The sequence below is a fragment of the Corythoichthys intestinalis genome, chromosome 8 (genome assembly GCF_030265065.1).
Source record: "Corythoichthys intestinalis isolate RoL2023-P3 chromosome 8, ASM3026506v1, whole genome shotgun sequence".
In the NCBI taxonomy this organism is placed as follows: domain Eukaryota; kingdom Metazoa; phylum Chordata; class Actinopteri; order Syngnathiformes; family Syngnathidae; genus Corythoichthys; species Corythoichthys intestinalis.
Genome location: NC_080402.1, coordinates 38,919,242 through 38,934,285, shown reverse-complemented (window position 1 = coordinate 38,934,285; position 15,044 = coordinate 38,919,242). Strand labels below are relative to the sequence as shown.

At 38.3% G+C, this 15,044-nt stretch overlaps 1 protein-coding gene across 1 annotated transcript in view; it reads left to right on the top strand.

The window, feature by feature from the left end:
- c8h4orf33 (chromosome 8 C4orf33 homolog) overlaps positions 1 to 6,960 on the top strand; it is a 51,086-nt gene extending 44,126 nt beyond the window's left edge. The window contains exon 6 of the mRNA XM_057843608.1: positions 6,897 to 6,960. Coding sequence (XP_057699591.1) covers positions 6,897 to 6,948 — 52 coding nt within the window. The 3' untranslated portion in view covers positions 6,949 to 6,960. The remainder of the gene's footprint in view (positions 1 to 6,896) is intronic.
- Positions 6,961 to 15,044: the final 8,084 nt, after the last annotated feature.

Genomic DNA, 15,044 nt, shown 5'->3' with positions numbered 1-15,044 from the left:
GTTTCCCGCATTTGAGCTGAGCCCTGTCCTTCTCTTTCTGCTCTTGAAATGGATGGGTGCAAACAGAGCATTAGCTTAGATGAATGGTATGACTGGCCAAACACAATCTGGCCCACACCAGTTTACTGTTTAATATGAACTCACCAACTGTGCACTTACTCATCCTGGGCATACAACTAAATCTTACTTTGACTTGATAATATAGACTGTGATTGATACAGATTTGCCTAAAAAAGTTTGTGTTTGTTTATGTGTGTTGGTTGTATGGGTATGATGGATATGACAGACAATCGACAGATGGGTGAGCTGTGAGAGGCAGCACTGATAATGATAGCATTTATCTGGGTTATGTGTCATGGATCCTTATGCTGCAATATAAACAGATAAAAGGCTATAATGTCTTTCACTACCTTCCATCACGAGTGACACCTTACTTTCTCTCTTGAAAGAGGAAAGATGAAAACAAATTCAAATGCAGAAGACTGCCGACATCTTCCAGGCAAAGTCTCAGTACATACTCAGAAGTGGTGTTGAGGGGCTGTTCAAACCTGACTATTAACATGCATCTCTACATTCATCTTGCATTACAGATCTTATCAGATTTCACTGTGTTGCTCTGTGAGCCAACAAACATTGTTGAGAGGCAGCTGATGCAATGCTTTTAAATTAAAATGAGAATAAACAAAGTAGCACAGAAATTTTCATGTCATATATACAGTGGGGCAAATAAGTATTTAGTCAACCACTAATTGTGCAAGTTCTCCCACTTGAAAATATTAGAGAGGCCTGTAATTGTCAACATGGGTAAACCTCAACCATGAGAAACAGAATGTGGAAAACCCCCCCAGAAAATCACATTGCTTGATTTTTAAAGAATTTATTTGCAAATCAAGGTGGGAAATAATTATTTGGTCTATACCAAAAGTTCATCCCAATACTTTGTTATGTACCCTTTGTTGGCAATAACGGAGGCCAAACGCTTTCTGTAACTCTTCACAAGCTTTTCACACACTGTTGCTGGTATTTTGGCCCATTCCTCCATGCAGATCTCCTCTAGAGCAGTGATGTTATGGGTCTGTCGTTGGGCAACACGGACTTTCAACTCCCTCCTCACCCCATGGCGTCAAAATGATTACAAGAACTGGGAGAAAAAATCCCAGAACCACACGGGGGGACCTAATGAATGACCTACAGAGAGCTGGGACCACAGTAACAAAGGCTACTATCAGTAACACAATGCGCCGCCAGTGACTCAAATCCTGCACTGCCAGACGTGTCCCCCTGCTTAAGAAAGTACACGTCCAGGCCCGTCTGCGGTTTGCTAGAGAGCATTTGGTGATCCAGAAGTAGACTGGGAGAATGTGTTATGGCCAGATGAAACCAAAATAGAACTTTTTGGTAGAAACTCAGGTTCTCTTGTTTGGAGGAAAAAGAATACTGAATTGCACCATACCCACTGTGAAGCATGGTGGTGGAAACATCATGCTTTGGGGCTGTTTTTCTGCAAAGGGACCAGGACGACTGATCTATGTAAAGGAAAGAATGAATGGGGCCATGTATCGAGAGATTTTGAGTGAAAATCTCCTTCCATCAGCAAGGGCATTGAAGATGAGACATGGCTGGGTCTTTCAGCATGACAATGATCCCAAACACACAGCCAGGGCAACAAAGGAGTGGCTTCGTAAGAAGCATTTCAAGGTCCTGGAGTGGTCTAGCCAGTCTCCAGGTCTCAACCCCATAGAAAATCTGTGGAGGGAGTTGAAAATCCGTGTTGCCCAACGACAGCCCCAAAACATCACTGCTGAGGAGATCTGCATGGAGGAGTGGGCCAAAATACCAGCAACAGTGTGTGAAAAGCTTGTGAAGAGTTACAGAAAACGTTTGGCCTCCGTTATTGCCAACAAAGGGTACATAACAAAGTATTGAGATAAACCTTTGGTATTGACCAAATACTTATTTTCCACCATGATTTGCAAACAAATTCTTTAAAAATCAAACAATGTGATTTTCTGTTTGTTTGTTTTTTTTCCCACATTCTGTCTCTCATGGTTGAGGTTTACCCATGTTGACAATTACAGGCCTCTCTAATATTTTCAAGTAGGAGAACTTGCAATTAGTGGTTGACTAAATACTTATTTGCCCCACTGTATATCTCACCCCAAAAGTTTTAGTACACATTAAAATGTTACATTTGCAAACCACCAGTGGCCAGTGTCTCTGATATGTTGTTCAAAATAAATAAATACATTGAAAATTAATGAAAAATGTTATCTGTTTTTGAAAATGAACTCTTCAGTTAAATCAATAAAGCAGTATGGACAAGTTTCCTGATTGAAACATGGGCAGCGCCATCTTTGATCATTTCTGCTCCGAACTTCCGGTTTAACAGAACAACATGAAGTGTGGTTGAAGTAAGCAGTGCGTTGACAAAGTTAAAACTGCAAAGTCAAACCAGAGGAACCCATGGAATCTCCAAAAATGGATTCAGCACGACATAGATGAGACTCCGAGACTTTTTGTGCTGTGCATGAACTTCTGGAAAAGCCTATATATATGGTTGGAAGTGTAATGTTTTGATCAGCGACCAGCGAATAGCTACAATGCGGCAGTGTGGCTCTACCTCACCATACGCCTTACATCAAAACCAGCTGTAGACAATAAGTTAAGGATGTGCTTTAAACGATTTAAAAGATTGTATGTTTGTTCTTATCACTTTGTTGATCATTCCTGGACAAAATTCTAACAACCTGTGCAGCCTGTGTTGGCGTTAGGTGTAGATTGATACGCCGGCCACTTGAGTGACCAAAATGAGGTGAAATTACAAATAATATTACACTTGTCGAGTGCAGAATGGCTGACACGGATTTTGTTGTTACAAAGAAATACCACAAGGTATGTACATACAAGCAAAAATAGAATGTCATTCTTGATCGCAATTAAAAAATTGGACAACATTATTCCATTTCTTGTTTTATTTAAAACGAATGGTGCATGTGCAAATCAGGTTACTAAATCACAATTTATAAAATTAATACAAAAAATATTAACGAAGGTGGAGCATAAGTCGAGCCTTCCATCATCAAAGTAGAACACACAGTCTCGATATATGTGCCTCGACGTACAGTAAGTGTTGTTGTGAGGCACATCAAGTTGTTTTCCCCTGCCTAACAGCATTTTCCACCAGTAAAAAAATGAACAGAAAACGTGTAACTCTTGCATTTATGCATTTGCATAACTGTGCCATCTCACACGTACTGATTAGAAACAGGCTAGCAGAGAATAGCATGTGTTGCAGACACAGGAGCACAGTAGTTTTAGTAAATACTATTATACACCATCATCATCATAATAACAATTTCAAAGACAACAAGTCATTTCATGCGCAAGACTTTAGGTTTAGCATTTTTTGAGAACCGGACACATGTAAATGCAGGGATAGGAAGAACATACCTTCCATAACACCAGCCGCAACAAGGCTACATAAACACCCAGTCTTTGTGGTGGCACGGGCTCGGTCCCACATCTGCCTCCTTGAACATGTGGTCCTCCCACGTCGTGATGATGGCAGTTGGATGCGGTATTTCCAAATTGTCTTTTTTGAGGGATTTTGATGAGTGATGCCACTCCAGCTTCACTGTTGTTTTGGATGGAAAAAGTGTAAAATGGAAGTCACGAGCAGAAATGCGGAAGTACCTCAGAAACTTGTCTATAGCAGCGAAAAGATCTAACCTCCAATAGTAAAAAGTATTTAAATTGTTGCTTGTTACAGGAGCCATTTTTTAAAATCCATGCCATAACTACTTTTAAATAGAAATTTAGCCAAAGAACAGTGGGAATCTGGAAACTTGTAAACACCCAATGGTAGAGAATATACAAAAGATTACAGCACTAATCCAGGAGTCAATGTCAGTGAAGACAAGATTGCAATTTGTGCATATTTTCAAACAGTGCATGTTAATTACAACTTCCAATACTGACAGCATGTGAGAATGTTAGAAGAATGATTTTTATTCTTAGCTGCTTCTTTTTTTCTCAGTCATTCAAAGATTGACGAGGAGGCTTTATGTAAGATCGATTGTGCGGACTGTTAATATTCACTTAACATTCTGCTGGCTTTAGAGTAAACAGAACAGTTTTTCCACATAAAAGTAATAACTCAAGGAGGCTTGGAAACTTTGACAGGTATGTGATCAGCTTTGGGTTTTAACTTGTATAGATGAAGCAGTAGGAAAATGTATGAACACCTCATAGGCTACAGCAGGTATAGACAAACAAATAAGTGAGATGGAGAAAAAAAATGCTAAATGGCCTTCACTTCATTACTTTTCTGTCTTGAACGCACTCAAAGGTTTTTACACTGTAATCTTATTCATCCTGTCAGATTACTGCAAAACAGGTCCGGCCTGTTTATTGTAGAGAAAAAAGTGCAAAGGACCCACCAATAACAACTACATTTGACAAAGTGGTAAGTCAATCATATGATCATTAATCACAGCTGAATTCAAACAATAGGTGCCTTAGACCCTCAAATTGTCGTGCTGAATCATGTTCAGAGGTGGGTAGAGTAGCCAAACTTTTTACTCAAGTAAGAGTATCATTACTTCAAAATAATATTACTCAAGTAAAAGTAGTCATCAAAAAAAAAAAATGTACTCAAGTACAAGTAAAAAAGTATTTGGTGAAAAGAATACCCAAGTAATAAGTAACATTGTGAGTAACTGCTTACATTTTTGTTTTATTTTATTTTTTTAAACAATGGTATTTTTTCTCAGCACGTTACCTATATGAACTGTTATTATAAAGATACTGTACAATAAACCATTACATAACCACATTAAGCCAAAGAAATACAAAATAAAGGGCAAAAAAAATCATTGAATTCCGCCATGGGAAAACTTGACAGAAATTAAGCATTATTCGTCCATAGAGCATGAGTGCCCTCGAGTGGAGAAAATAGTTCCTAGTTTGTACAGTAAATAGTTCCTTCTTAGTTACTATAATGAAATAAAAGTATCTTATCTCTGGTTTTCCGTGGTCAATCGGCGCCAAATAAAAACTCGGAGAGAAGTCTCGAGTCATGCTCAGGCCAGCGCTCTATGTCAAAGACATCATTTTTTACGATATTGAACAGGCCGGCGTAATCGTAGAACAGCAAGCTCTGATTCATTTAATGGAGTCGTGATTATTGTTGCAACGTCTCATTGGTGAAATTGTTAGAGCTACTCTTGACATCGCTGGCAAAGAAGAAAAAAAAATCATAAATCTAATATGTAGAATAAAGTGGAAAAATGTAATACCTCTTGTGTAGCCAAAGTACCTAAGTAAGAGTAGTGTTTTTTCTTCACAAATCTACTCAAGTAAAAGTAAAAAGTATTGCTTTGTAAAACTACTCTTAGAAGTACATTTTTCTCAAAATGTTACTCAAGTGAATGTAACAGTGCATGTAACGCGTTACTACCCACATCTGATCGTGACAGTTTGTATTCGTGTTTTTTTCTTTTGCAAAGCATTTGGAATTGGCGTTTGTGTTGTGGCAATTTGAAGTCATACTTTTTTTCTTTTTGCAAAGCATTTGGACTTCACCTGACACCTCTCGGCCATGGTAGATTGTAAACAGAGATGTATATCTCCAGGTTGATTTGACGAACTTCCTTTTGCATAGAATATTGGTTACATTCAACCTAAAAAAATGCATTAGCTGAACAATCACCATAAAAAATGGGACAAGCTTAATAAAGATCCAGTTCCTTATCTGTGAAGTACAGTAGGTTATAATACTTGTCTTTGATTGGCATCATGTTTTCCTCATTCTTTGTAATTCTTATGGAAGGATAAGTACAAAAAAGTCTGGTGTAGTAATCTTGTTGTGGCCCGGCTGATCCTGAGAGGAGTTTGGTTCCCTGGGAAGGAATCGAGTTATATTCATTCTCTACGATAATTCTCAACATTGACAGTCACTGTTTAAAATAATGTTGAATAACATCTAGGTTATAACAAAGCCCAGATCTAAAAAGAAAAGTAGCTTTGTAAGGAATGTGGGGGTTTAGAAGTAAGACATCTAAAAATGCTAGTCAGACTTTTTTTTTTTTTTTTTGACCAGCTTCAACAGGACTGACACTCCATGAATGGCTGTGAGTATGAATTCTCCTCGAACTTGGTCTGGTGGAGCTCTTGTTGCTGTTATAGTCCACTGTGTAATGCATAGGTTTTATGTGACTCTACCCTTTAAAACAGAGGACAATGTGACAGTCTTTGTTTGCCCAGAAAATGATCATAAGCCCATCTAAGGACCTAGGGGTTATCATATAAAAAATTACACCAAATTCTACATGCGTTTCATTAAGCCAGCAGAAAAGGTGAAGAAGGTCTTTACGGCACACAACTGCTGTAATATAACCACAAAGGTAGGAATAATATTGATTTGACAGTATACCTTCATATATAAAAAAGAGGCTGCAATCTTGCACTTCTCTAATTCTCTGCTCAGTGCTTTGGAAACGATGGGCGTCTGTGATGAGTAGCATAGTAATGTAACCACAATAACACAACATGGCGAATAACACTTTTTATATATGTTTTTCAATGTGGGAGATTATATGCAACCTACTAATGTTTAGCTTTTTCTACATCATCTTTTACAGTCTCAGTGACCAATTGTGTGCTGTGTTGAATGCTGCAGTTATTAATACTATTTGTCTTCAAGTTTACAACAACTATCACAGGCTGCAAAATGACTGCTTTAAGAACATGTCATTGCAAGCTAAACTGTGGCAATTGCACTCTTTCCCTTGGTCACTCTCAATTCAGTTGGCCTTAAGAGCCTACCTCTGTAACACTTTTGACTGCTTCTGTTTCTCTCTTTCTGTCACTTCCCCCACCCTTTTCTGTTATTACAGGCAGTATGAGTCCAAAGGAATAGGGGGAGGGAGACAGAGAGAGCAGAGATAAGGAAGAGTGGAAGGTAGGCGACATACGGCCAGAAAGTTAAGAGGTAATGTAATCTTGCAGGGGGAAGTGTGGTAATACATCACCTGCCACAGTTAATAAAATGCCATGACGCATTGGCTTCAGACAGCGAAGAAAGGTTAACTAGTGTTTCAAAAAAATGTATTCCAACAAGTACATGTGGAGGAGACCAAGCCTCAACATGCACATTTAGTGGATACTTCCGCTTTGTGTACGGCTACATTACATAAAGTTATGTTCAAAATGATTCAACAAACACTGCAGACAAATAAAGTCCCCCTCCTCCCATTCCTTAGAATGGTAGTTTCAATCTGGAGTTTTTAATCAAGTGTTGAGACTCCTGTGAATGCAACAATAATTAAAATGGACAAAAATACCCTGTTTATGGAGTCTTTACAACATTTTTAAAGTCTGCGGAATAGTCAAAGAAATGAAGAGAGGAGGTAATTCGTTTTAATGAACAAAATATGAATATATAGCAAAATATAGCAAACGTATTAAACATTTCAAGAGATAATTTGAAGCATAATTACCAAGATTAAAGTTTAAAGTGCATATGACACCAAAAAGCACATTTATTTAATATTTCACACTGTATTTTATATTCCTGAATGAAATGGACCGCTTGGATGTGTGTGCAGGTGATCGTTTTATTTCTTCAATTTTTAGAATCCTGCGACATGAAAATGAATAACTTCCTGTTTTGAGGAGGAATACGAAAGTGACGTCACCCGGGTCAGCATCTCACAATTCACCATTGCTTTGTAGTATGCAGATGCACTGCAGATTCAGCTGATTTCGGGGATTAACTTGTTCATTTTTCACATCACGCCAGCCAAACATGCTGCAGAAAATTGTTGCTGCACCATGTAGAGGCGTGTGAACCTTTTGGGTTTCATAAGGTTCCCATTCACCACGGATATTGGCCAAAACAAGCCCTATTACTGTGGAACCATTGGACTTGCGAGGAAGAGAGTAAGCATCATGTTTTGTATTATGTCAAATACTGGGCTCATGGTACATGTTTTAATATGGAGGTGGCTTGCATTTTGTGGCTGATTGTCCACCGAGAATGCTACTCGGCCACACCCCCCCTTGGTCCTTTGCGTGCGTGCCGTCAGAGCGCTATACTCGGCTTATTGCCCTCTTCGTGTGCCCGGTGTTCTGTCAAATTTTCAACTACATCAGAAATTGCAACTTTGTGTTAAAAATGGCAGTGAATACAGTGATTACAAAGTAAACACTACAAACTTTCTTCAAATTAAGGACTATTTACTTACTGTATGTTTTATCATGGATGGACAGTTCTCCTCAGACACATCCTGCCATGTTAGCTGCACAACAACTGCACACCGCTGTCTCACTGTTTACGTCTTCGCCATGTAGTAAAGCATTATTTTACGCTATCTTTGTGTTTACAATGTGGCAGCTACGGCGTCGGCCGGTTTGTCCGGTGGTCATTCTTCAGCTGCTTGCCTGGCAAACGAGCTCTCCTGCCCGCAGCTGGTAAATGAGTCCGACGAGCTGTAACTTGTGGGCGGGTTGCCTATCGGCAAAGACAATTGACAACCTCGCCGCCGTGTGACGTGATCTTGTGTGGTTTTGTGTGCTTTTTGTCTTCGAAAGCAGAGAAAAAGACTTTTAAAAAAATCACTTGGTTCAAGTTAGCATGTCGGCTAGCTGTTACGCCTCCTGGTTTGTTTACGCGCTCCGAATCCGGGGCAGGGAAATGACAAAAGCCGGACTCCGGTGGCATAAAATATAGTTTGGGAGGTATAAGAAGTAGACAGTTTTGACCATTATGGAATCATTTTGCCATGTCGTACTGAATCAATGCATTTTTAATATTTCATATTCCATTTAGCACAAGACAGTTAATTTTTCATGACCATACTAATTATTTAGCAATTGAGGAAAAATACTCCGATAAAAAGAATATGTTGTAAAAATATTGGAGTAGAGAGACGGAAACAATGACATTATGCGGCTCTTTACGTCGCATTTTCCCCATTCCGAATAATTCCCCCTCAATGAGCTGAATTCTAAATCAGATCAGACCATAATCCTGCCAACATCATCCTCCTGTTGGGGAAGCTAGGTAGGCGCGGCTAATTAAAAAGATAAAAAAAAAAAACTAATTTCTCGTCATCTGCGCTTTGCCAAATTGTTGTATATAGTCGAATTGTCTCAAAATACAATTCTAATTAACATAATAATGCTATTTAAGACTTTTTTTTATCCTGTTGTATGCACTTTAAGGCACAAAGGAAACACTACCTGGGCACAGCAGAGAAAGAAGTCACCAACTGCTGTACCTGAAGCAAAGGCAAAATGTTATCTCAGGTCAATTTACTCGTTGACTGGACTTCGCTCACATCTGCTAGTTGCCATTATCCAAAGAATGTTCTGCAATAACAGGTTGAGGCACGCAAAAATTATGCTCATACTTGCCACAATATCGCAATCTCAATCAGGGGGAAATGCCGGCAGCATCTCTATGACTGGCAGATTGGTCTTTTAATGATATCGCTTCACAACTCTGCCCCTCACTGACCAAGACGAAGAAAATATGACAGTGCGCATGAGCTGTCAATACTGTACATCTTGGAGGGAAAGTTCCTGGGAGCTTTTCTAAATTAACTTTAATCGAAGTAGTGTAACGTAAATGAACTTGGAACCAATTTTTCTTGATAAAACATACTATATACGTATATATTTTTCACCTGACAACCAGAGGTATGGGTTAACATTTTTCTCAGCAATCAAATTGAATTTTAGCTTGTCCTGTCAGGATTTTCTGTGATCTACGTCCGATTGTTGTTCGTTAAAAACCTTTTTGTCTCATAGTGGTGCAGACTTGATTGGCTGAGGAAGGACCCGTGGGCTGGTTTAACTCTTTAGAAGTTGTAAGTTTAATTATCACTGGAAAACCTATAATGACTACACTTGGTCAGTTTTGAATTGTAACCCTTCGTTTTGGGCTTATGGTCTGGGTCCATTAGGGATTGCTTCTAGGTCAAGCCCCAGACATCGGTCCGCCAGTCTGTGTCATCTGCCATAGAGTATCTTTGGTGGGACTTGAAGGCAGTTCAAACAAGAACAATGAACTGAAGTCATTTTTCTATTACGAATGTGTGAAGATACTTGCAAGAAATTATGCTTTTTTATGTCTGTAGAACAATACTACCAACGATGTGGTATGAAGTATGTAAGTGACAAAAGTGATGTATAATTTTGTCAGTGAGGAAACTATACAAAAAAAAAAACATTTTATATTGGAAATAATATCTATATAATTCAAGTTGTTTATTGTACAAGTCATTATTTGATCTCATAAACAAGATTTAAGATACTGTATGTAAATGTTGAGAAAGTACTTTACTGTAGTTTGAACCCAACTTTATTGCACACGAAACATCGAGGACATTTGCATATTTGTGGGTTGAGTGCACATAAAAGCTCATGAAAAACAGTTCATGGACAGTTCTAGAAGACTCACAGTTACATGTGGGAGGCAAGATATATAATGTTTTAAAGAAATACTTTACATACATGTGCATACACAGCAAAGACATTCTGTATCACTTAGAATTTAAAATTATGTGACTGAGTTGTATATGTTGAAATGTACAACTCATTTTTCATTAAGCATTTTCACACAACACCAGACTTGACTTTTTGTTTTGTTTTTGTTGCTTTTTTAGCTTTTCTTCTTATTTTGGGGGGGGGGGGGGGCGTAGTACAACATTTGAGTTTCCCTGTTTGCTCCCTCTCCATTTCTTTCCTCTATTTTAACAAAATCCACTCTCCATCTCGCTTTCCTGTGTAAGGTCCATACGTATCGCTCCGACTAGTTCTGTTGCCCCAAGGATATCTGCCCTCCTACATGGCTTCATCTCATCCCTCTCACAAGCTCCATTTATTTATATCAATGAGCAAAAAGTCATCGTTTCATCTTCCTCCAGATAAACAGACTGCCAGTGGAAGAGGACAGAAGAAAGCGGAAGCGGCGCAGAGGAACATTCTCAATCCATAAATTTAACCGTAACAACCAGTGGGAATATTATATAAATGCACTCTTGTAACGGAGATAATCATTGTGTTCTGGTTGACTGGTGAATAGATTTTTGCTCCAAACGCTCTAACTGAATATTAATGTTACTGGAGAATATTTTTTTCTTTTTCTCTCCATTTACAAAACACGATCATGAACACTAAACTGGACTCAAACCATATAGACAGATTGAACAATACTATGTGATAATATGGCTCAAATTATACCATTTAATAGTATGCAATGGGAGACACAAAGTACATGTATTTCATGTTTTATTTGGGTACAGTGAAGCAATATGAATATGATCTTTAATATTATCATTACATGCGCGCAATGTTTGGCACATGTTTCTCTAGAGTAAGGTATGTATAAATATGCATTCTTTTTAGGCGAGGTTGATTGTTATAAGACATTACATTAGTCAAGATGTTAGCACCTGTCCATGTTTAGCCTCTAAGGAAACTCAATTTGTCAGCTTTAATCATCTCTGCTACAAGGTACTCACATTCATCACATTTCTATGCATTATCACCATAACAGTAGATCATGTGAGGGTGGCTAAATTGGATACCCTGTCAACGTCAGCCTCAAGGAGAACTGTCGAGGTATTCATTTGGCATATTTCACTGCAGGGACAGGGTGTTTTTTGCTGAGCTTGGAACTTTTGGAGGATCATTGGTAGTTTTGACCGTGGGAACTAACATACATAAATTGGCACACGGACTTAATCACCAAGCCTGACATAATTTATGGAAATTTAATTTAGTATGGGAATTTATGTACAGTTTCTGAAGACAGAAACTACACTACCATTTATATGTAGTACGTACTGTATATAGCAATGACAATAAAGGCAATCAATTCAGTTCGCTATGTTTAATGGTCGATTGTGATTTGCCATTTTCAAAGCTTGTCAAAATCTGCTGGATTTTCTTTTCAAATCAAAAGCACATATCAATTTATTAACCAATTAGAAAGAATTTTCCTCAACATCGGTGTATACAGTACATTGTCACACCTCAGGGTTTTTATGTATCATTCATACTTTACACGAATAGGTCAGCAGCGGTGATGTTTGGCATGTTGTTCCAATCGGATTTCCCACTGTGAGTGACTTATTATAATTATTTTTTGCTGTGAAACCCTCACAATGTGACATTTGATGGCTCTGTTCTTAGGAAAGGAAAAATATACATTTACCAGTACTTTAAGAGTGAAACACACATTCATCCACTGCAGTAAAGTGATAATAAAATAACAGGCTCTTCTCACAAGGTTACTGCAATAGACTCAGATAGGAGATGGAATGGGCTAGTACACCTTTAGTATTTCCATTCAGCATTTAAGCTTTGTGGATACAGAAAGTGCTTGGAGTCAACAGTCTGTGTCACAGAATTAGGATTAACACGACCAAAGCAAGTTAGGGGATTTTGATGTCATTAGCTTACTGCTGGGACTGTGATTAAATTCCCTCTGTCTGATAGAAAGTACGTTTACACCAAAACAACATTTAAAACAAAACAGGCAAAAAAAACCCCCAAAAAACAAACACTTTACCATTCCTTTTGCCCACTGTCAAACTAATCCTTGTTCACACCCATATATAGAAACAACTGAAAATGATGTTTTGCATGCAGTATGCATGCACCAAGCAGTTTTTAATGTAAATGATTGGACAGAATTTACTGCAATTAGCTTCAATTTAATTATATTTTGTATTCTGTTTATTTCTGTTAAAAACTGTCTAAAACATCTCCCTAGTCGCTCAATTTTATGTAGCACTAAGAGTATTCTGACAGTTTCTAACCAGTAGTAGGTAGCCTTCTGTAAGTTAGGAATATGCCAGTAGAGGGCTTTTGCATACAGCACATGGACTTATTGGTGCCTGTGTTACCTGTAGATTATGAGTTGGCCAGTAGAGGGCAGCCATCAGCAATGTTCCCTATAAGCTGCGCGCGTGCGCAATCGCGCACTGCTTGAATATGCTTTACGCACAAGAAAATCTATGCGGCGCACAAAATAATATTCAACACAAACGTCGTAGCGTCACTGCTTCTACTGTCAGCGGCGCAATAGTGTGTCAGCGGGACACTCCAATTGGTGTGTTCGATACAGCAATGAGACGTTCATATTGGTGCGTCCGATATGGCAACGTGACGCTCCCATTGGTGGTGAAAAGAGAGCTAGACTTTTGTGCTAATTTACTGAAGCAACATTCCACTGCCAATCTTTGCAAGCGCTACAGTATCAATTAATATCTAATTTTAGAACTGATATAATCTAGTTAATTAGACCAACCGATCACCTTAGAAAATAGAAGGATCACCAGGATCACCGTAAGAGCTTTGCCTCTTCCAGAGGGGCCGCTATATCAAAACTCTCACAGTTCACCGTCACTCCCTTTGGCCCGCCTTCAAGTTACAAATATTGCAAAACACACGGAACAAGAAATACACCAAAATAAAAGCATAACAGGAAGTTATGGTTAATTACAAAATAAAATACGTTCGGGAGACAGAAATTAGGCTTTGGTTATTTACACTCCCACCAAAATTATGCATACGAGTAACAACAAACAAATGAATAATTTTCAACAATGAAATAACCATAATTCAGGAAGCTTTCGAACATTCCAACATTCACAAGAATAAGCTTTTGCACACGACGCTTTACAACTGAAGGCTTACTAGTGCGTTGCCCTTTGTAATTCAGTCTTTTATCACCAAAGGATATTTTCACTTTCCGTACAAGTCCATGATCAAAATGAGCCTGTTAAGAAAAATAGCTAGCTGAAAATAAGGATTTAGGATATCTAAGTCAAATTTGGCTGATAATTTCATGTATTTCAAGGAGATTTACACTGAAAACAAGGGAATTTAAGTAGTTTTAAGGAGGTCTGTTTTTGCAGTGCAGCTGCTCAAACACTGAGAATAGGAATCGTCCTTATTGTCTGAACAGTTTTAATGTGTGAGTTTGTTATACTGTACTCCTATTGTGGTTGTTCATTATGTTTTATTTATTAACTCATCTATGCCACAACTGGACCTTCCCCAGGCCAAAGCAGGATTCTTCCTACGGTTAAAGCAGGACTCTCACATATAACATAGTACACATCTAATGTACAACAAGATTTTTGTCTTTTTCTTAAGTGGGACAAATCAATTATATTAAAAGTAAACTAATGAAAATTGCTGCTGCAGTTTCATTCTTTTAATAAGCCATGTAACTTGCTATGATCCATGGTTTTGAACAGGCGTGATGTGTGGCCCAAGGGTACACATCTGATGTTGCTCACCGTGGTCCGCAGTGTGCTCAGGGAGCTTCCGTGTCTGCTCAGACACATGAAAAATTAAAGGGAACATTGGCCATCAGCCTGTAGTAGCAAACACGTGATAGTTATAACAAGTAGTAGGAATATTCCAAATCATTCTAAAATGTGTCATAACCCTAACACAGTTACTAAACTCTACTCCCAACCCAAAGACATTTGAAGAACTCTCAATATTGCATCAAAAGTGACATAATTTACTAAATCACACTTAAATCACACATGTCGTAAGCTCTCATTCATATTCATGACAGGTGTCATGTCATCATTATGACAGTCTTATGACACCGATGTTCAAATAAAGTGGAATGGAAATATGTAGAGCTAAGCTACTACTACCACAGTTAACAACAATAGAAAAACGAAGTTAACAATTAGAAAATAATATGCAACAAATTGGTTGTTCCTAACACCATTCCAACAAATATCGCTTGGGATTCTGGGAAGTTTTCCTAGTTACGTTTTCACTTGGGAGTCTAATGTTTTTTGTAAACATTGTACTTTCATTAACAGTCCAAATCACATAATTAAAGAATGCCATTATGCTCGGAATATACAGTAGCTGATGAACTTATTCATTAATGTAGAGAGCTGTCAGTGTCCCTAACACTAGATAAAATAATACAGTACACTATCATTTCCGATCAAGGAACACTTTAATTGACTTTCAGGCGGCAAATGTGGCAGGGGGCC